Source organism: Palaemon carinicauda, chromosome 35, assembly GCF_036898095.1.
Source record: "Palaemon carinicauda isolate YSFRI2023 chromosome 35, ASM3689809v2, whole genome shotgun sequence".
Taxonomy (NCBI): Eukaryota; Metazoa; Arthropoda; class Malacostraca; order Decapoda; family Palaemonidae; genus Palaemon; species Palaemon carinicauda.
In genome coordinates, this window is record NC_090759.1 from 77,296,043 (window position 1) to 77,319,310 (window position 23,268).

Below are 23,268 nucleotides of genomic sequence, written 5' to 3' on the forward strand. Positions count from 1 at the left end.
AATCGAGAAACAGTTTTGGCACGTCAGAAGATCTCAAGCTTTGAAAGATTCCTACATGTTGGCAGACCTTTGAGCTTGGAGCCCTGAGAAGGGACAGATTATGGGTGGAAAATGTATTAGTTCCCTGGTGACTTAAAAGTAATGATCACCAGAAAAATTAGCATAAATTCCAATTACATGGTTCAATATCGTATTGTTCCAGATCACGTAATTCCCAATCATGCTGCATGACTAATCCCGTGGGAAACGACAATCGAAGAGAACAAGCTCAAGGAATCATATCTCTTCAGGGGAGAGAACATAAATGAATGTTCCCATGAAGACAAAACACGAAGGGCAAAAGACCACAAGGAAGCCTCTGCGCTCGTGAAGGGAAGCTCTTGTACCTGTACAAGCAATGAAAATGATCATAGGTTTCTCTTTCAGCAGTATCGTAGATTGGAAAAGATAAAATGAAGCAGATGCCACAGTTTCTGTAAAGTGAATGTCACTGAAGGACAAGCGCTTGGGATCCAATTATATGGAGTCCAACAAACACATAGAAAACCGATCCTGAAATGATCTGTCACACCGAGGAGACTAATGTGGTGACGTAGCGCATAGAGACAGGTGACGATATAGAAGGCCAGCTTGTAAAGATCGTAAGCGTGGTGACTGCATCGTGGAGCCAGGCAGCTGGGATGAGATGGTCTGCTAATATTACATATGCACCACTCGTTGATAGTACACTCCACCACGCTCCTTCTGCTGGGTTGTCATCTCTGGAACTCTCCAAAAAGAGAATGGGAGGATGGCAGAACCTATCATCCTGCTCAAAAGTGAGCATGTTCAGTCTTGTAAAAGACTGAGCTGCAATAGCAGGCATGTACACACTTGCATCTCGTACCAAAACGTATGCTTTGGGAAGGAAACGTCTGATACGAAACCTCTTGCCTCTCGTATGAGGTGAGTGCATACTAGGATCATTTTCAATAGTGGATACGTGCCCAGTATGTCCTGGTGAATCTTTTGACGTTCTTTAAAGCGTTAGAGATAGTGAAGTGCCATGGGGCAAGAGAAAGAAGAGTGGCTACCAACGTCCTGACCAGCACCGTCAGGAGAAGGTACTGTTCCCAAAAAAGTAATCTCTCCCGCCTCGCGTACCAAGCAAGCATGTACCAGGATTGCCTTCTCAAGTGGACACGTACTCGGTACATATCAGTGGTTCTCCTGACTTTCTTCAAGGCTTTGGCACCTCCAAAACATTCCTAGGAATGTCCCAGCAACAGCAGTGCTTGAGCACTGCTTCTACTACGAAAAGATACAGAAGACTTGGTCAATATCTTGTCAGACTTGACCTGATCAGTTGTCCCTGTGCTTCAGTCACATCCAAATGCTTGGCAACTGTCAAGGAAGAAGATAAAGGAATAGGTGATATGATAGGGGAAGCCAAACACATATGCTTTGGTTCCTCTGTTGGTTGTCAAGGATAGTGGAAAGGGCAGTGCCCTTTATCCCCACCGCCTGTGAGCATGCTTGTACCAGAAGTAGTAGGAAGTACTGAAACTTCTTCCTGCAGGGAATGATAGCACATAAGCAATGTGCAATATAAATGATCATAAGAGTGTTCAAAGTTTAGTGAAGTCACCTGCTTCAACTCAAACATGAGGACGAGTGGGAAGGTCCCATGTTGTTGTCTGGTCTCAGGGTGTGAGGGGATCTTATGCTATAGACCGGTTTCTGAGTGTAGGTAGATCTTGATACGTCAGCGAAGAACACTGAAAAGAAGCAGGTGATAAGTACTCTGTGACTCGAATGTTACGATCTTTTAAGTGTAAGCGCGAAGAGCCTGAGAGTATGGAGTCCTATCGCGAAGATGCACGATGGTATGGATATCAATGAGCTCTTTGATCCCAGGTGCGAGCCCACTCTGAGTGCGAGTGGATCCCAGGTATGTGGAGGGTTCACTCAGCAGGAAAACAGTAAGGAAGAAGTCTATGATGAGATGGTCCACCAACATCATCACATTCCTTGTCTATGCTACCCCACTTGTGTTCGTAGATCGAGGAAAACTAAAGTGTGGATCCCAGATGTGTGGAAGGTCAGTTAGTGGAAGACAGATGGTCTATAGATGTCATCACACTTATGCTCGTTGATCATGGAGACCAAGTGCATGGACCTCATGTACATGCATGGATATTTCAAGTACACGTGAAAACTTACATATTCACAGAAAGGCAGTATGTTCTGAGTCTAAGTGATGAGAACTTGCGTGTGGAGTGAGTAAGCGTAGAGCCGGTGTGTGTTGAGAATAGGAGCGTGGAGACTGTGCAAGTGGAATCCTTGAGTGTGATATCCTTTTACATGTGGAACCGTGCTGTGGGTGGAACCTTTGTACATGGAGCGTGGTAGGGCAATGTGTATGGATGCATTGCGTATGGAGAGTTGTCTCATTGACTTGTGTCTAGACGTTTGGTTTACATACGCATGCTGCTCGTATGATGGTTAGTTCACCATAATCTTGTTGGAAGAAGTATGGGAAAGAGAGCCATGCCCTTTGTCCTGATCGAAGGGGAGTGCTGGTGACAGGTGTCTGTGCACTTCTATCACATACTGCTCGATGCAGGGTATGATCTTAGTACATACTGCTCCTCCTGGTACATTTGCAGGAAGAATTCATTGGAGAAACACAGCTACGTTGATTAACCATCTTGGACGTCTTCTTTTTTGGATGCAGTAGCAATACTTGGTTAAAGGCACTGCATTCGGTATGAGACCAAACAAACGTTCAGAAATGGCGAGTACCTATTTATTCCTATGCGGATACAAACTTCCGAGTAATTTATATCGGTTTACTTCTAAGTCTACCTAAACTCATATAAATGACTCAGGTTTGTATGGCTTGGAAAAATACAAATTGTATTAAAAGTAGGATTTCTTCCCATTAAGAGACATCTCTTTGCACGCACCAATTCCCTCCCTCTCCCAAACGAAAGAGAGATTGTCCAGGAAAGGGGCAGAAGGGCAGCCCCCTTCATCCCAGCCAACAGTACATGTGCTCAGCTACATACGTGAGTAGAGTGTAACAATGCTTCTTCCCCCTTGAAGACTAAGCACATGAAAAAGATGTGTAAACACCTATACCAATTACACACACCTCTCCAGAGTTAAGTGCACCGACATTCTTTTCCGCTATGTGACAACTTTTAGCGCTTACTCAAGATGTGAGGTGCCTGGTACCAAACTGTCTCTCACGTGGAGAGAAACAGTAGGAGTCACGCATAAGGGACCCCTAACGATCAGTCGTCCCGGATATCCTCAATGATGTCTTAAAAATTTGTTCTCCTCTAGAAGTATCAACAAGGGCTCTATCACAAAGACGAGGCAAAGAAGAAGGAAGAACTTGAAGTACACCTTTTACTGGGCCATACAGGCCAATGATGGTACTCTTATGGGGGAAGAAACCAAAGGAACTCTATGGGAAGACAGCAAAACCAGGTGTAATATCCTCAGCATCTGTCTGGGGTTGGGAAGAGACTGAAGGTAAGAGGAAGGGTGGCTCCCTTCCAATTCACACTCCGTGACAGCAAAACTTTCTTCCTCCAGTGGAGCACAGCAATATTTAAGGATTGCCAACCTCCTTAAGATTAAGTTGCCAATGTCGTTACATTGAAGAGGGAATAAACAGTAAACAGGAATGCTGTCTAACAGGTAAAAAATGTGGATACCAGCAGGTTTGCACAGAGCTGTAACAAAACTAAAGTTATCAGATAACAACTGCAAATCCTAAATTCTTCCTTCCTTCTGAAAATCTCTTGCACAAGAACTGCCAACTCATTTATCTAAAACAAAAAGCAAAAGAATAAAACAGCCACATGAGAATGCCGATAGTACGTCTGTACTAGCCAGCATCTGAAAAAAAGATGGGAGCTCAGTGGCTTGTTGGGTGGACGGACCACTCTCCAGCTAACTACCATCACCTCATTAAGTTTAAACAGCCGTATCCAGGTTCATTGAAACATACTACTATTAAGGGACGAAGGTTTATGTTTAATAATGACTGAATTTTCTTTCACGATGACCTGCAAAATATGTGGAAATATAAAATTTCATATTTAGCAAATAATTTTAGGTGTCCTTTTAATCTCTAATTAAGATGCCTAATTATCATAATTCCAAGAAGAAGTATTTCTTTTCCATAATAATTCATGTTTCTGTTTATATATAAAGACTTTATCATCACAAACTATTCCATGGGAAAATATAGATTTTGTGGCATCTTATCTGAATTAAAGCTCTCTTATAACTATGCTACACAATTGTCCCTTCCTCCTATTAAGACAGATTTCCAGACAGAACACACTTACTCAGCACAATTCTTTCTACACTTGCTTAATTAAAAGACCTTTCATTTACTATACCTTTACATCGGATTTAAATCAAAACACATGGCTAGTAGAGAGTACAGTACTAAAAATACATAAATGACAGGGAAAATGTTTGATAAAGGCAATGAGGAAATGGTTTTAAATGATACTATGAATTACTATCTATTTCTACTAAAACCAATTGGATAACTTACTTTACAGAGCAGCACAAGCAACCATTTCGAAGCTCCAGCCATTCTTCAAAAAGATCACCACCTTGTCCGATATTTAGACTTTTTTCCATGGCACTCCCTAAAAAGCAAACATAGTAAATAACTCATAAAAACTTTCAATGCTACAAAAAGAATTATCATATTTGAACATTAGCTCCATTCAAATTAGATCACGCTACAAAATGCTTTTAAAAATTAGTGGCATTTCATCAGAGTAACTTGTTAAATTTATAGCAGACTTTTAATTACAGGTAACAGCAAAGGACGGTAAGGGTTTGTGTGAGGCTTTACATTATTTCAAATTGAAATGAAGACCTTAACAATGACATTTTGATTAATCAAATTCAAAGTGTTAATTCCTTCTGGAATAAAGTGGGGCACCCTTAAGTAACTGTTCTCTTGCATCGAAGTTCAAACATATTACGTGTCGACAAAAAAGGCCCCAACATAATTACAATATGACAAACCACTTTCAAATCCATCAAATCCAAAAAAAATTTTGCATCCTAGAGTAAATGTTCTTTAATTTCAACCATTATAAAATGATAAACAATAAGTAATCAGAATTCTATAAAATACCCAATGTAACGAGAAAAAGAGAATCCATCAAAAAATTTTAATCCTTAAATTAATTTGTAATTAAAAAGAATACAAATCTGACTAGCTTTTTCTTTAGAGAACACTTGAATTCAAACCAGACTTAAACGGGAAAATAGATAAAAATTAGTCACAAATCTTCCATGAACACATCAGTACAAATAAAATATGGAAAGAAAAAAGGCCTGCGAAGCCAATTTTACTATATTCTAAGCCAACAAATTGCCAAAATGTTTAATTCTTGCCACATATTCCCTACTTGTGAGCATACAGTAATACCGTATAGTACCTGTAAAAGGAAAATACAGTAACATATCTTACTGTAATAACACTAACTCTTTATTTCTCAACGTACAAATCAATGCTTTACCTCAATCTTCAATTGACTTGGAGACATGATACAATCAAAATTATTGAAAAAAAAAAATGGTATATATAAAAGTAACCTAGCCAGATCACCACCAGGCTGCAATGACTTACAACCAACACAAATGAAGTCATTTTTGTGTGATAAGAAGGGGCATTTAGAACTGGAACTATACTTTTAAACCACTATAACTTTGTTAAGTATGAATCCAAGAAGAATTAATGTTATAGACATAAACATCTGGGTTGTTCCATGAACAAAGCTCAAACATAGATGTATATCCTTATAATGTTTGATTGTCCTGATTATGACATTTTTGTTTCTGTCATCAATTCCCTGTAATTCACTTGTGTGGGTCAAGGAAAAAGTGGTTCCCTGTATATTTTATTAACAAAGAATCTAAAAGGAGGAATCACAGAGCTGGTAATCTCAATACTGTACAATATACAGTAATTAATTCAAGGTACTTTTCTTGACTGATACCTCACATTCTTTAACTAAAACCAACTCCTGGAAAATCTGGAGAAACTTGTCTCCTGTCTTTAGCTCCCAAGGTATGGCAATTTTTTCTTCCAAGCTCAACTTTTCCTTTTCTTGAATTTCATCATCCAGTCTCCTTAAACCTTCGAACTTATATCCCTGAACAGTAGGTCCTATAACATTTGAAGCTACATAGGGACCCCTCGGAAAATTATTTGATGCCTTGTCCTTAACATTTTGAGCATGGTTTGTCAGAGGACCCTCCTACTGGTTGTCTCTTGTGATGACTGTACTAGTTTAAGAATACAAAATCAAGAGAGTGATCTCCTGAAAGCTGTTTACTCTCTTCTCACCCAAGAGTATATATAAATCATGGGAGAGATCAGGTGCTCACTTGCCATAATCATTAATGAAAAAACTTCTTCGGGAAAGGAGTATCCCTCAAAATAATGAGTTGTTCCTTAATATTTACTACTACAGTATACACTGGTCGACTAAAGATCTCACATTGGATTTGAATAGACTGGGCCATAAAAAAACTAAAGCTAAAAGTTTAATAAGCTACAGGAGTGTATTATGACATACAAAATAAATGGACTTAACTGACAGACTATCTTCATGCAAACCATAAGTATTTCCTTAACCCTTTTACCCCCAGGCTCTTTGGAAATTTCCAACCCTTAACCCCCAGGGGGTTATTTTTTTCCCAGCACATTTTGCAGTATATTTTTTTTAAATTGCTCCAACAGCCTTAATTTTTGTCATAGAGAGGTCAGGTTGGTCTCATTCTCTTGGAAAATGCCTGAATTTTCTAAAAAAAATTATCAAAAATATGAAAAAAAAATTTTATAGCATTTTTTGCAAGGATGTACCGGTACGTCCATGGGGGTAAAGGGATGGCTTTTGTGAAACGTACCAGTACGTCCTTTGGGGGTAAAAGGGTTAAGCTGTGACAAAGAAGCAGAAATAAAACACCCTCTCTGCTTTTTGGAAGCCTAAATAAAAATTTCCTGATAGAGCAGAGGAATGGTACCTCGGCTTCTTAACTAAAAGAAGCCAATTATTACATGAAAATTAACCCTTTTACCCCAAAAGGACGTACTGGTACATTTCACAAAAGCCATCCCTTTACCCCCATGGACGTACCGGTACGTCCTTGCAAAAAAATGCTATAAAAATTATTTTTTTCATATTTTTGATAATTTTTTGAGAAAATTCAGGCATTTTCCAAGAGAATGAGACCAACCTGACCTCTCTATGACAGAAATTAAGGCTGTTAGAGCAATTAAAAAAAAAATATACAGTACTGTACTGCAAAATGTGCTGTGAAAAAAATAACCCCCTGGGGGTTAAGGGTTGGAAATTTCCAAATAGCCTGGGGGTAAAAGGGTTAAGCATTCCAATAATTACTTGAGATTCATGTGCTACTTATTAAAAAAAGGAAGAGCTTAACCATTATCAGATTAAAGATATCACACGCTATCAATGCGATACAGGTCTGTGATGGACTTCTCACATGGCTTTCTGGACGAAAAGTGTTGCCGTATTACAGTCAGGGCACCTCTCTCTAACAATGAATGTCATATCCCTTCATACCCTCCCCTGAATCCAAATATGACAGATCCACTCCTGCATGACTCGATGAAGAGTGATAAGCATGATTCAAAAATGAGTTTGCATGGTAGAAAGGGACTATTTCTTCTCAAGACTACCATAACGTTCTCATTCTCATCTCCCAAGAATAAGGTGAGCCAAATACAAAGAGGCCACGGCATTTACCAGTAACTCGCAGCTTAGTCTTCTGCATTACAGCAAAGTGAAACAATGAGATCCAAAAGCAGGAGATGAATAGCATCAATATGGGATTATAGAAAAGTATAGTTATTTTGAATAATGTAATGGTTTTATTTTCAACACATCCTAAAATGTAGGGAAAAATTTTTTTGGTAAATTTATAACCCTTTAACTCCCAGGGTATTTGGAACTTTCCAACCCTTAACCCCCAGGGGTTATTTTTTTTCAAGCACATTTTGCAGTATATTTTTTCTAAATTGTTCTAACAGCCTTAATTTTCGTCATAGAGAGGTCAGGTTGGTCTCATTCTCTTGGAAAATGCCTGAAGTTTTTCAAAAAATTATCAAAAATATGCAAAAAAAAAAAATATAAATAGCAGTTTTTTGCAAAGACGTACCGGTACGTCCATGGGGGTAAAGGGGTGAGTTTTGTGAAACGTACCAGTACGTCCTTTGGGGGTAAAAGGGTTAATGTGAAATCTCCCGTGCTTCTAAAGAAGCAGCAGAAAAGAGAGAGAACCCGAAAAGGAAACTTGTCCAGCTTTATTATGGAAAGGAATTCCCCTTACAAAGAATAACACCTTATTACAGGCAGAGTGAAGTTAGTTTCTTTTATATAATCTATCTATAGAGCTTCTTTCTAAGGTTTGTTTCAATATGAGTTCATGCATGTAAGTACTGCAAATTTTTTGTATGAATGTTTGAAAATTAGTTATTTTTTTGGTGTAGAACAGTTTAAGCCCCTTTTCTTTATTTCTTATGGATAAAATTCATGTGGCATTTGAACGAATTAATGTTAAAATGACCTTCCCGAACAAATCAAGTTCGATCTATGGGGTACCTTTGTATAAGAATTCTACTATTGTACTTGGAGTTTCATTTGTAAGTTACTTGTGAGTTTTGAAATTCCACTGCTTTCTGTTAGCCCAGTCCGCCACTGCAAACGAGTCCCACCACTAAACCGTCAATCAAAGGTGGGAGATAGGAGAAGGAAAAAGGCTATCATCCATTTAAATCTCAGGGCCCAACATTTATGTGACTAAAAGGTAGGGTTACAGCATCATCAAATGGTATAAGACCTACCCTGAACTGATTTTGACATAAAAACTTAAGCATATGCTTTAATCAATTCTTAATATAAACACTTAAGCTCCCGCTTTAATCAATTCGTAATAACTTGATTAGCTTTCTTGAAATAAAATCTTAAGACTTAGGATAACTGTCAGGTAGTCAGTTTAAATTCCCTCCGACCCCATATAATCATCAAACCTTTCAACACTTAACTACCGATAAAAAAAACACAACTTATCTCTTCAAGTACTAAATACACCATTAATAAGAATGAAGTCACTGTTATAAATCAGTCCCAAGCCCGTAACCAGAAGACGAGACCATCCACCATGATTAAAGCCAGGGTGAATGGATCCTGACCCATCTGTCTTCCTTTCAAGTGGTTGCAGTTCCCTCCAAATAAATACGTAATTATCCATGACCCAAAGCACTCATTGTAAGTCTATGACCTAGCAACCACTGCATGATGGTTATTGAGCTACAAGAGACAATGACAACACCTCAGCCAAGTTATGAACACAATATATGAGAAGCAGTGCTCAATGGAACGAGTCATTATTTCAATGATAACTTTCAAGAATAAAACCAAATTACTATGACAAAACATATGTAAAAGCTTTCTTTATACAAATATATAAACTTTAGCCCCAAATACTGTATTTTTACCCAATGTACCACTGTATTGTTAATAGTTTACTGTACTTTAAATTAGATGGTAACTCAGACCAGTGTGAGAAACTTGGCTTAATTTTTCCAGAACCTGAAGGGATCCGGGTACTCCTGTGCCCAATATTCATGTGTCCAGCCAGACCCCTGAAATCTGTTTCATATTTCCTCTTCACTTAAGGAGCGCCAAATGGCAAGACCTCATTCATCTACAATCTTAAACTAAAATTCTAAACTGATACTGATATCACTTGTCTACCAAAAGTATACAGTAATGCCTTCAGAAAATAATATAAAAAGAACATATACAAGTGTAATAAGTTCAAACCTTTCAATATGTAGTATCCAATTATTTGAATAAAGAAAATTTTCAAACTTCATAGCGTTTAAGAATACATTAAATGGGATTTTAGGTTTATGTAAAATACAGGGCTGTATTTGACATTTGAACACTTTCCTCTAGGAGTCTAGGAAATAATGTGATTCAATGACAAAACAAATTTTAAGTACATTTGTATTTTTCCTAACTATACAACCCTGAGTACTTTAATAGGAGTATAATTTCAGCAAAGCTGGAAAACTAGGCTGTTATAATTACAACAAGGTGTTGGTAGCTGCTGGTAGGAGGTGGGGAAGCTACGTCCCACTGCCGGCTCACCGAGTGGCAATTTGGCCTTCACCTAAGGCTTATGGGATGGATAAGGTGGTAATTATAACTTAAAGGACTCAACTTTGTATAGTTACAAAAAACAAATTACTTTTCAAACTTGTGATTTGTTCCAACACAAATACAAACCATTCTCCTTTAATAGGAGACTTATCCTAAAATAGGAGGAAGTCACTATCACCAAACATGACAAATTCGTAGATAATTTGTATTTTTCCTAACTATACAAACCTTAGCTATTTAATAGGGGTTATTACTTTCGGCATAGCTGAAATGACTAGCCATTAGAATTTTAACGTGGGTCTACTACCCCACCGCTAGTTAGCGGGGGGTAGGGAGGGTTGCTTGCTAGCCCCCCCTCACACACCTGTGCTTGAGCTCACTTTGCTTAGAGGTAGGACTTCAAGGGGGATAGGGCTGGCGGGCAAGTTTGATTAAATAGCTAAGGTTTGTATAGTTAGGAAAAATACAAATTATCTACGAATTTGTCATTTGCTCCGTAACTGACATACAAACCACGCTATTTAATAGGGGTAACTCACCCATTAGGAAGGGTGGAAAGTCCCGGCCAGTACTGGCTTTTGGCTTTGCCCGGGGACTCAATATTTGAGTGTGTCAGCACTCAACAATAAGGAGTCCCTGCACCTCGCTAGAACCTTGCTACGCAAGGACTGCAGCCTATGTAATCTGTGTGTGAAGGTATAATAAAGTGTGACTCGTCCTAGGAAGTTGACCTGTAGTCCTTTAGATGGAAACTTTAGGCTAGGACTCTCCCAATACCACCTCGTCAGGGAATGGGGACGTGACCATATTAGCTTAATACTAAGAACACAAGGAAACATGGTTTACCTGCAGTGGTTTGAAGTCAGCTGTGCAGAGAACCCAGGATGCTGCTTTCCCCAAGAAAGGGGAAGATGAAGAAAAGAATAAGGGCCAGACAAACCTTTTCATTCATGCAGACTAAGATCGGGTAACAATGCCCTCAACCTTCTGCTACTTGTCCACTAAGGAGCCTGAGGTTTTAAACCAGCAGTTGTGCAGCCACCATAGGGCCAATAGCAAACGTATCGTGCCTCCTATGGGTCACGTCTTGCAGGTAAGGGGCTGTGAAGGTCGTCTGACGCTTCCACACCCCAGCTTGAAGAACCTGCGTCACTGAGAAATTTCTCTTGAATACCAGGGATGTAGCTACACCCCTGAAATCATGTGCTCTAGGGCGACGTGACGGAGGAGGGTCTGGATTCAGGGACAGATGAATTACCCTACGAATCCATGCAGAGATGGTGTTCTTGGTGACCCTCCTCTTAGTCCTCCCAGTGTTCACAAACAAAGCCTGCACCTGGGGACGGACTGCAGCCATTCTTTTGAGATATAGCCTCAGACTCCTTACTGGGCACAGTAGGAGATGGTCTGAGTCATCTGTTACAGAACGAAGACTCGAAATCTGGAAGGAGTCGAACCGAGGGTCCGGAACCCCCGGATTTTGAGTCTTGGCAATAAACTCGGGGACGAATTTGAACGTTACCTTCCCCCATCCCCTTGAATGGGCGATGTCATATGAGAGACCATGAAGTTCACTGACTCGCTTGGCCGAGGCCAAAGCTAGTAGGAACACTGTCTTCCAAGTCAGGTGGCGATCTGAAGCCTGGCGTAATGGTTCATAGGGAGGTCTCTTAAGAGACCTGAGAACTCGAACCACGTTCCATGGAGGAGGTCTCACTTCCGACTGAGGGCAGGCAAGTTCATAACTTCGTATGAGTAGGGAAAGTTCCAGCGAGGAAGAAATGTCCATTCCTTTGAGCCTGAAGGCTACACTTAAGGCTGAGCGATAGCCTTTCACCGCCGAGACTGAAAGGTGCATTTCTTCCCGCAAATATACGAGGAAATCCGCTATTGCTGGAATAGTGGCATCGAGTGGAGAGATACCCCTTTCACGACACCAACCACAGAAGACTTTCCACTTTGCCTAGTAGACAGATGTGGATAACTTTCGCAGAAGTCCAGACATCTTAATCGCAACTTGTTGCGAAAATCCTCTCTCAGCGAGGAGATGCTGGATAGTCTCCAGGCGTGAAGTTGTAGCGAAGCTACGGCTTTGTGGAAGATGTTGGCATGTGGTTGTCTGAGTAGCTCGTGTCGCGGAGGGAGTTCTCTCGGAAGTTCCGTTAGGAGTTGCAGAAGGTCCGGAAACCATTCCGCGTGATGCCATAGCGGAGCTATCAGGGTCATTGAAAGATTGACCGATATTCTGGTCTTGTTGAGCACCCTCCTCATCAGACAGAACGGGGGAAAGGCGTACACGTCGATGTTGTCCCACCGTTGTTGGAAGGCATCTTGCCAGAGTGCCTTGACATCCGGGACTGGGGAGAAATACAGCGGAAGCTTGAAGTTCAACGCTGTCGCGAACAGATCCACAGTCGGGGAACCCCACAAAGTCAGGATTTTGTTGGCTACTAAATGATCCAAAGACCACTCGGTACTCACTATCTGAGACGCTCTGCTCAGATTGTCGGCGAGCACATTCCTCTTGCCTGGAATGAAATGTGCCGATAGTGGAATCGAGTGGACTTCAGTCCATCTCAGTATCTCTACTGAGAGATGGGATAGCTGCTTCGGAAAGGTACCTCCTTGCTTGTTGATGTAAGCCACTACTGTGGTGTTGTCGCTTATCACCACCACAGAGTGACCCGCCAGGTATTGTTGGAACTGTTGAAGAGCCAGGAAGACAGCCTTCATCTCTAGAAGATTTATATAGAGGCACTTTTCTGATTCTGACCACAGGCCTGAGGTCCTGTGGTGCAGAACGTGGGGCCCCCACCCTTTCTTTGAGGCGTCCGAAAACAGCATCAAATCCGGGGGGAGGACGAGAAGATCCACTCCTCTTCGTAGGTTCTCGTCTGTCACCCACCACTGGAGGTCTGTCCGTTCCGCAGGTCACATAGGGATCATGACGTCCGGGGAATTGTAACCTTGATTGCACCAAGAATTGTCGCCACTGGAGGGATCTCATCTTGAGGCGACCGGTGGGAACTAGACGAGCCAAAGATGAGAGGTGACCGAGGAGACGTAACCACGATTGGGCTGGAAGTTCTTCTCATCTGAGGAAAGGGCTTGCGACCCTCCTTAGCCTTGCTATCCTGTCGTCTGATGAGAAGGCTTTGTGGAGATTGGTGTCTATGCTCATGCCTAGGTATACCAGTCTTTGAGTGGGAAGCAGAGAGGAATTCTCGAGATTTACCATGATCCCCAGATCCTGGCAAAGTCCCAGAAGTTTGTCTCGGTGTTGAAGAAGGGATGACTCCGAGTCTGCTAGGATCAGCCAGTCGTCCAGATAACGGAGGAGACGAATGCCGATCCTGTGTGCCCACGAAGATATTAGGGTGAACACTCTGTTGAAAACCTGCGGTGCTGTGGAGAGACCGAAACACAGCACCTTGAACTGGTAAACCTTGTTGTCTAGGCTGAATCTTAAGTACTTCCTTGAAGACGGATGGACTGGGATCTGGAAGTACGCGTCCATCAGATCCAGTGTACACATGAAGTCTTGCGGTCTCACAGCAAGTCTGACCGTGTCTGCGGTCTCCATGCTGAACGGAGTTTTTGACAAACTTGTTCAGAGCTGAGAGGTCGATGACTGGTCTCCAGCCTCCAGACGCCTTCTTTACAAGAAAGAGTCGACTGAGGAAGCCTGGTGACCTTGCTGCACGATGTCCTGCAGCCTCGCGCGTGGGAGGGTATTGGCGATCGCGCTGGCGCGATGGGGAATACCCGGGGTCGCGCGCGGGAGACTATTGTCGCCCGCATGCGGGCGAATGTTGGTACGCATGCGCGTGGGTGAGCGATGGCGCGTAGGAGCACGTGCCGGAGACACCAGAGGGTGCGCAGAAGGTAGATTGCGCCCTTCCACGCGCAAGGGTGAATGTTCGCGCGCGCGGGCGCGCAGGATCATGGTGAAGAGCCCGCGCAGGCGATGATACCGTTGGGCGTGCGCGAGCAAGAGAGACATCTCTTGCGCGCAGGCACACGTGTGCACACATCAGGCAGGGGAGATGGGCGTGGGCGCATGTGAGTGACTGCGCGCGAATGCGTGCTGGCGAGGGATGCCACACAGGTGGAGATCGACGGCGCGTTGGCGAGCGCTGACATGTAGGGGAAGCCTTCAACTTCCCTACTGCGCTCAGATCGGAAAATCGTGGGTGCGCAGGCGAGCGCTGGCGAGAACTGGCGCACAGGAGAACAAGAGCGCGCAGAAGGTTGATGACGAGACTCCTCTGCGGCGGACTGCAATGGTGACGTTGAACCGAAGAGGCGCCTCCTCACACCCTTGTGAGGTGAAGGAAGGCCTCTCCGGCGAAGAGGAAGGCGACCTTTACGCCGTATGCGCCCTCTGGAGGCCGTTGGGTCAGCGAGCTGACCGTCAGCAGTCCTCTGAAGAGGAGTCTCTGTGAGTGAACTCCCCCGAGGGGGAGAATCACCCGCGGGAGACTGTTGGACTTAGTTCCTCCCTCGAAGGTTGAGCAGAGGGAGAAACTAAGCTTTCAGCTACAGCAGGTTGAGCAGTTGCAGAGGTCGAAGATAACGCATCGGAAGCCTCTGCCACCACAATGTCGACGATAGACAGAGGATCAACCTCTGCCAAAGTCGGCGATTGCTTGACAGCGGCACCCAACCGGATCATGTCAAACAAGGCTTCCTTGGAGGGCGAACCTTCAAGCCCCAAGGAAGACCAAAGCTGGAATAAATCATTAGTACTCACATTAGTATTTAATTCCTCCCCCGGGGGAGGAGGTGGAGCTGCCTCACTAGGGGAGGCAACGCCATCTCCCGAACCCCGAGGTCGGGAAACAGTACCATGGACTACGCTACCACTGGACGGTTTCCCGGAGGGACGGTTTCCCAGAGGAAACCGATCGAGCGGGAGCTTCGGAGGAGGTTTGGGCAACGGAAGAAGAGTCCTTGGGATTTTCTCTTTTCAAAGAAACCTTTGAAGGAGAAATATCCCGCCTGGACTTCTTCTTCCGTCGCCGAGAAAACCTCTCCCACTGGGAGGTAGACCACTCCCTACACTCACCACACTTATTAGTTCTATCACACCGTTGGCCCCTACAATAAGGACAAAGGGTGTGAGGGTTCGTCTTGACCGCCCACATAAACGTACCACAAGGGCGGTCAGGTAATCCAGGACACTTGCGCATGATAGCAGAGGCCAACTTCACAAACACACCTGTAGGAGAGAAAGCAAAAAGGCATTAATGGCTGTCAGAGAGGCGAGGGTGAGAGCGGACATGTCCGACTACCACCCAAGCCGAGAGCAAAGTGAGCTCAAGCACAGATGTGTGTGAGGGGGGGGAGCAAGCTACCCTCCCTACCCCCCGCTAACTAGCGGTGGGGTAGTAAACCCTCGTTAAAATTCTAATGGCTCGTCATTTCAGCTACGCCGAAAGTAATAACCCCTATTAAATAGCGTGGTTTGTATGTCACTTATGGAACAAAGGATGGTTAAAACCCCGGGATGTCTAAGTACTCAGACTAATTGGGATGAGAGTGATAACTCTAATCCCCTTTCTATGGAACTTTTTTAGGCTATAGGTTCGGCACTGTCTAATGACAGGCAGTCATAGACCTTGTATCCTTGCAGAATACCATGTCTATAATGGAAGACAATAGTAAACTGTTGGGTTTACATCAATATCCATCCTTCACCTCATTACAAGGATGAACAGTTAGTTTGCTCACAACATAAGATTACCTGCAATAACATCCATTCCAGGGACATAACTTTGCAAGTGCTGCAACCCACGGAAAGAGAAGGTAAAGAGGAAGAAGGCCAGACCGGCCACACATTCTCCCTCTCATCCAAGACTGATGGCACAAACACTATCTTAGATGCCTTGCTTCCTGTCATGCGAGGAAACTAGGTTCACTACACTACCTGTTGAGCAAATTCCACAGGTCCTACGGTAAAAGGCATCCACTGACTTATAAGTACATTCCCATAAGTAATGGACTGTGGAGGTAACCTGACATCTCCCAAGTTCTTTGAAAAGGTTAGAGTTACTCCCACTCCCCTTATCTCATCCCTGTGCTGGTCCCTCTGGGTCACCTTGTTCTGAAGATAGAACTCTGTTAATGACCTCCCAAAGCCAGAAAGAGATGGGTTTTTTTATGGAAATATTCTCTTGCTTTCCCAAGATATTGAACAAGTTTTGTTACCTTGGTCTAGCTGGTTGAGTCCTTTGAAGGTAGCATCTTAGCACCCTCACAAGGCAAAGAAGCAAATCCTCTGGATTGTCAGTCACCTTCCTCAGGGAAGAGATAGTAAAAAATCAAAATCTGAATCATAAATAGCAGGGTTCTAAGTGTTTTCTACAAACTTTGGTACAGAGGAGAAAGAGATCTGCCTCCAATGCTCGTAATGGGAAACCAAATAAGACAAGACATGTAATTCACCAACACATTTAGACAAAGCCAAAGCAAGTAAGAGCACAGTCTTGAGTGTCACATCCTTGTCTGACACATGTTTTAATGGTTACATTCCAAGTGGGATACAGTGCCTTGCAAAAAGCATCTTGCTCTGAGGAGATGCTAGATAGGCTCCACCTGTTATGTAACGGTTATGTCTCTGAATCGTGGTATCTATGTTCTGGAATAATATCCGATATTTACGCTTCCTTTCAGGAATCTAAGGAGAATTTAGTGCAATCGTTCTACCCTGGCTACGATGATCACACGCTCACCGTATCAATCGCTCTATTCTCCCTACGAGAGCACCCTAGTTCTCTTTCGTCTTTTGTTACCTGTCGATACCAGCTTAGTTGTGTTCTTAGCAACTGGGCACAAGTGTATGTACTGGCAAAACACAGCATGCTTAAAGTCTTGTGTATGGTAATGTGTTAAGGACCTCTCCGAGAAGGGAGAAAGAAGTCTTGAGGTCATTCGCTAATGAGATCACGTGGTCATGGCACAAACATTCTTGTGAATGTTCGCTTAAAGCAAATTCTCAGGGGTGCTGGTAAACACGCATATCTGAGGAATCCCCAGAAGTGTAAGTTCGTATAACAGGAGCTTCATGTTCGTCATAAGATGCCAATTTACATCTCTTCCATTCAGGTGATGAAAGATCGAGTCAAGAACATAGTTCTTCCACAAGTTCCTAGAACTTTGGGCAGAGGCAAAGACTTTCTTCTTACGTCCGGAGGGACAGACAACTCCCGAGAATGGTCATGCCGGGTAATCAAGGTCCTCATACACAAGAGTGCTGTTCAAAGATGCATATAGAGTGGCCACCTCTTTCCATGAGCTGGCAAGAGCCAACATCAGTCCTTGCTTGGAAGGAGTACCTTACAATAGTCATAACGTCCACAGGGCGACTTACCAGGGTCAACATCTGGAAAGAATTTAAGGGACTCACTCTAAGAAGAAAATCCACCAGTATCTTTAGATGAAACGGTTAGTACTTCCCCCTTTCGAGCTTTACTTGAACTAAGATTAAGATTCACCCTTCCTAGCACAGCCAAGAGGAGGCCGACGGGGAAGGATCGAGGGCAGAGCACTATGGGTAGGAAGATGAGATCTAGCCAACTTCCTAGACTTTGAGGAAGACTCAGAAGAAGAGGAGTCTCGCTTAGACTTCTTTCTTTTCCTGTTATACACCTGCTACTTGGAGAGTGGCCATTTGTACATTCCTCACAAGGAGATCTTTGTGAACAATTATGCCCCTTGTGAGATGGACACAAGGAATAGGGATTAACCAGCTACGATTGGTAACTCCAGAGCAGGTCCGCAGGTCTTCTTTTGGTTTCTCAATCGCTCATAAACTTCACAGATCTGAAAGGAAAATGTAAAGAAAACTGATTCAGCCACATTTGGGTTAAGATGCTGAAAGTACGTCAGTACGCTTTGGCGGCTGAAATTGAAGTGGCCACTCGGTGATCCACTAGGGAGGCGGAGCTTCTCCACAACCTGCCATTAACTACTGATACCTAGTTATAATTTTAACAGCAAAGATTTCAGCTTTACTGAAATCATAAATTATTTCTATTAATGGACAAAAGCTTGTATGCGGACAGGAACAACTTGAAACTTATGGGTTGCAATAGAAATAAAATCAAAAGATAAATAGTATCATGCAAATTATTAAGGGAACATCATGATCTACTAATGTACTCCACGCTCCAGTAATAATATTCAGCGTGAAGAATTTTAAGAGTTTTGAACATAAACAAGATCTCTGATACCACCTATTAAGTATGCACAGTATTGAAACATTCCAAACTTGTCGTAAAAAGTATACATATCAAATACAGAACGTATAGATTGCAATTCTTGAAATCCTTACCTTCACCAAACTCGTTCAATATAACAGCTATTTTTTTGTTATGCTCTTGCGTAAGAATGTAGTTCAGGAGAGTCGACTTCCCAGCACCCAGATAACCAGTCAGAATGGTGACTGGCACACGCTGAGCGCTTTCCACTAACACTAGATCAGGTACTTCTGAATCCCTTACATGTTCCAGTTGATCTACTAACATTGGTATATCCTCTTCCTCTGACATCTTTGACGATGATAAAGACAGTACTGAAAAATCAAACATAATTAATATCAAAACAACAGTTTTCTACTGGCTTCTTCATTAGCATGGTTGAGCAGACTAAAAGGTTTCTCTACTCTTTACAGTAAGAATTCTAATCGGTTCCAGTTTTCTAGATGCTCCCATTATTCAGTGTCTTCATTCGTCTATTAAATTATATAAACATTTCAGGAGTAAACAAACTAATAAACACTACAATTTTATCCCAATTAATAACCACCTAAGCTCTTTATGGTGCTAAATTTGTAACTTTTAAATCTGAATAAGATACTGAAAAGGAATAAAGGTGGTTTATTAAAGATTTTCAGTGTGAGTCGGTTAGGATTGGGAATGGGAGGAGGTACTAAAGGCAAAGGGAAATATTATCCATAAAGCTGACGTCCAGGGGGCCATGTAAATTTCTTTTATTCTTTTAGTGTTACATATTAAAGCTAAGGATAATTTGCTTAATTTGTAATATTAATATAATAAATCATAGGAAAGGAGAGCATAAAGCTCGGAGCCTAGGGGGCCTTGCCATGAGTTAATATGGCACTGAACAGAGAGGGCCGAAGAAAGTACTTGGCACCCTAGGTTAGGATTTATAATTTTGGGCCATCACGACCAACACTAGGGCCTACACCCTAGGTTAGGTTAGGAGGGTGTAGTTAGGCTAAATATATCCTTATGCTATATATGAAGTAAGTTTCCAAACTAAGAAAGCAAAGTTTCCTGCTTTAGTCCCACCTCGTACATGATCTTCAAATGAGTCTTGTATTTTTTAAACCAATTATTTCCAATAAAAAAAATGAAGGTTAGATTAATCTGTAACACTAATATGTAGAAAGGCAGATGCACCCGATAACTAGTCCAAGTAAAGGTAACAAGGTTGGGAAGACACTGTAGCGTTTGTAGATCAGTGGACACAGGCTCAGACATAGGACAATGGAAATTTAATTTTATATTAGAAAATCAAAGAATTATGGCCTAACCTATAATAACCCAGCCTACTCTTATCTACATCGGTGTGTCTTTAGCAGGAGGCTTGGCGCACCCAACAACCATCCAAATAACTCCAATAGTTGTTGGTGGGCGAGTTCGCTGTTCTACAAACCACCCTGGACACCAGTTTTGGACATTTCTCCTTGACTTAGTAGAATAAGGTTGTAGACTTCCCTTTATCTTTACTACAAAGACTCGCATCCCTCAACCTACAAACCACCCATTAATAAGTGGAACCTTGGTCTTATTATGTAAATTTACCGTCGTCTCTCAATAATTGAACATCTTAGTATCTTAAAATGAAAAAGGAATCTGACACACTGCCCTAAGTGCTATAAAGCCTTGGAGCCTTTGTATAACGATGGACCGCACATCCTGTGTGCATAGAATACCACTTAACCTACAAGCCGTGTTTTTACCTACTTACCTAACAGGGAGGAGGCGTTCTCCCTTAGACTGCCGCATTCTTAGCAATAGGGCTGAAAATTAGGGACTTAAGAGGCATGGCTGCTATCAAACAGACATCTGAAAGCCTTTAACCTCCAAGGTTTCTTTTCCGTAAATTAGACCATGACATCTCAGGCTAGTCTATCGACCCTGCAAAACTCTGCCTGGTAAAATTATAGTTGCGGACGGAAAAACATTTTGGACAAACAAAATAGTTTTCCCCGTAGTAAATAATGTGCTTTCACTGAATTTGACCTTCATTTCAACAGCAAATATACCGAAAACTTGTTAGACCTAAGAACAGGAATATTTTTTTAGAAACCTAAAGTTTTAGGTAATTTTGTATTGTATTACAGGGTGAGATTTCGAACAGAAAATATATGTTTTCCTATAGTAAATAACATGAATTAACCGAATTTGATGTTCATTTCAATCGGAAACAAACAGATCAACCAATTCGGCTAACTTTGAGTTGCACGGTGTCACTTCTCTTACGAATGTACTGCGAACGATAACATTAGCAACGTTACCAATAATACACATTGTTATCAACGATGCGTATGGTACACAGAGTTATCAATGGCACTCTGACATTACTAACGATAGTAATGATAGATATTTCCATACGTACTTTAAATAATTTCTCCATATAAGTTTTACTCAATATATAAAAAGTACAAAAAGGGCACAGAACCTAACAAATCCACCTAACCTAGCCTAGTAGTATGACAGGTCACAAAATAACATTTGATCTACATCGGACGTTAGCAGCACTGCTTACTGTATTTTTTCATGACACAATCTTTGCAACGGTGCCTCCAAAGTTTATCCAGATATACTGTTTTGTATTTTCCTCCGGTTATAATAATTTCAAGAAGGTAATGTATAGAGAAGAAAAGGCTTGTTTTACGTTTATATATCGATTCCCCAGTATGTTTTCCCCACCCAAAACCCCGAGTTCCCACTGGGGGTCCCCCATTATCGGAGGATATAGATGTATATATATTTCTGAAACTATTCATTTGCGACGGGAACGAGTGTCATTTTCGAAGAGAGCGTAATTTTTTCTATAAGAAAAAGTAGTTTTCCTAGGTTACATTGCCCTGTAATACACTACAATGAAACCAAGTTTTATTCTCTGCCGTGCGCTTGTGGAAAAAGAAAAACATCAAGCACATATGTACTGGCAAGTGGTACACGCTGAGCTGGGCACGTTAACCCCATTGACAATCAATTCTTAGATAATAAAGTTTTTTTTAGCTGTGAAAATAAATAATCTTAGAAGAAAACAGATGTTTTTCTATAGGAAACACCTGTCATTGATTAAAAGAAAAATTCTCCTTCCGTTACTATAATAAAACCATCTGCCTAACCTAAGGGTTTCGATAATGTGGATTTGGCAATTAACTTCAATACACTGAGGTATACTGTAAATACTTAAAAAATGTATAAAACAACATAAAATTAGGTAAAAAATTATAGGTCCTATAGAGCACATGGTTTCCTTATGTAACAAACCCACGAAAAGACCCCTCAAAGTAAAGCATGACAGTCAATAGCTGAAATATGATCTATGAAACCTCTTATTTCTACGTGACATATTTAACAATTCATAAATTCCGTTTTCTAACCGAGTGTAAATGCTCAAGTTTATCAAAGACACACCATAAACTTACACAGAAATGTTAAGTTGATTTTATAATGAATTTCAGGCAGTCGGCAATCTTGACACACTGGGTCTATTTACGGAAATGAAAGTTGTTCTGTTTAGCTATCGTTGGAAGGGCGTTGTGTGAACATTTTGTGGTGATTCTCAGAAAAGAAGCATTTCGAGTGATGTTGGTTCTCAGTATTTTTTTTTTTTTTTTGGTCACCGTTGGGAAATGCAATAAATGAATAATTTTAAGTTATCCGGAGACGTAAGTACAATGGTTATTAACGCAGATATCAATTAAAAGATTGTTTCATCTAATTCAAATTTCAATAATAAAAACAATTAAAAACTTTTTGACCAGAGGAATGCAAAACTGTTCTTGTCTCGTTTGCTAAATAACTCACAAATGTAAGAAGTTAAGTACTTTTGTTACATTGTACCATCAAATATTACATTTGTATGTTAATATTGTCTTGAACGTTATTATCATTATAAAGATACTCGGATCTATTAGTTTTATTAAACTCGAGATTGTTTTAGATTCATCAAAATCTGTTCGCTAACTTTTGCAGGGGTGACTACGAAAAATCTTTAAAAGAAACAGTTGATAATTATCCACTAGGCTATTTTCCCTGTTGGGGCCCTTGGGCTTAAAGCATCCTGCTTTTCCAACTAGGGTTGTAGCTTAACAGTTAATAATAATAATAATAATAATAATAATAATAATAATAATAATAATAATAATAATAATAATAATAATAATAATAATAATAATAATAATACATAGAGGAGTTCCTCCCCCAAAGATGTCACAACTCGTAACTTGAGTTACTGAACTCTTTTTCCCTGAATACAGAGTAAGAACTTGTGAAAAAACTGTATACTACGCAATAATAAGCGAAGAAATTGTAAACAACTACATAGCTTATGACAATACAGTGAACATAGTTCTGGATCGATTGAAAAAGTAGGCTACTGTGAATATGTAGTAGAGTTCGCGACCTAGGTCTAGGTGTATCACTTGACTGTAGTTTGTCTTTGTGGTCAAGTAAATAATGTAGTAAGAATAGTTGGATAATAGCGTAGAAACGTTGTTTTTTCAAAGAAGTATCTAAATGAGTATTCTTTTTTAAATTTTGATTAGCTGTGCTATTGCTAGAATTGACTACTGTAACGCCGTCTAATAAAATCTACCCAAAATTCGATTTAGGAAATTACAAAATATATTAAACAGAAGAGAAAGAACCCGATATAGGGTTACTCCTACACTAATTTGATTACACTATCTAGTAGCTGCTTAATAAAGCCAGAATATAGTAAAATATGTGCAATGACTCATCAAGTTATCAGAACCAGACCGACGTCTAAAATATTT

General features: G+C 41.2%; 1 protein-coding gene across 1 annotated transcript in view; it reads right to left on the reverse strand.

Annotated features, from left to right (window-relative positions):
- The window catches only part of LOC137627897 (zinc-regulated GTPase metalloprotein activator 1-like), a 159,716-nt gene extending 137,692 nt beyond the window's left edge, over positions 1-22,024 (reverse strand). The window contains exons 1-3 of the mRNA XM_068359339.1: positions 21,916-22,024; positions 18,559-18,798; positions 4,562-4,658 (exon numbers count right to left, since the gene is read on the reverse strand). Coding sequence (XP_068215440.1) covers positions 4,562-4,658; positions 18,559-18,775 — 314 coding nt within the window. The 5' untranslated portion in view covers positions 18,776-18,798; positions 21,916-22,024. The remainder of the gene's footprint in view (positions 1-4,561; positions 4,659-18,558; positions 18,799-21,915) is intronic.
- Positions 22,025-23,268: the final 1,244 nt, after the last annotated feature.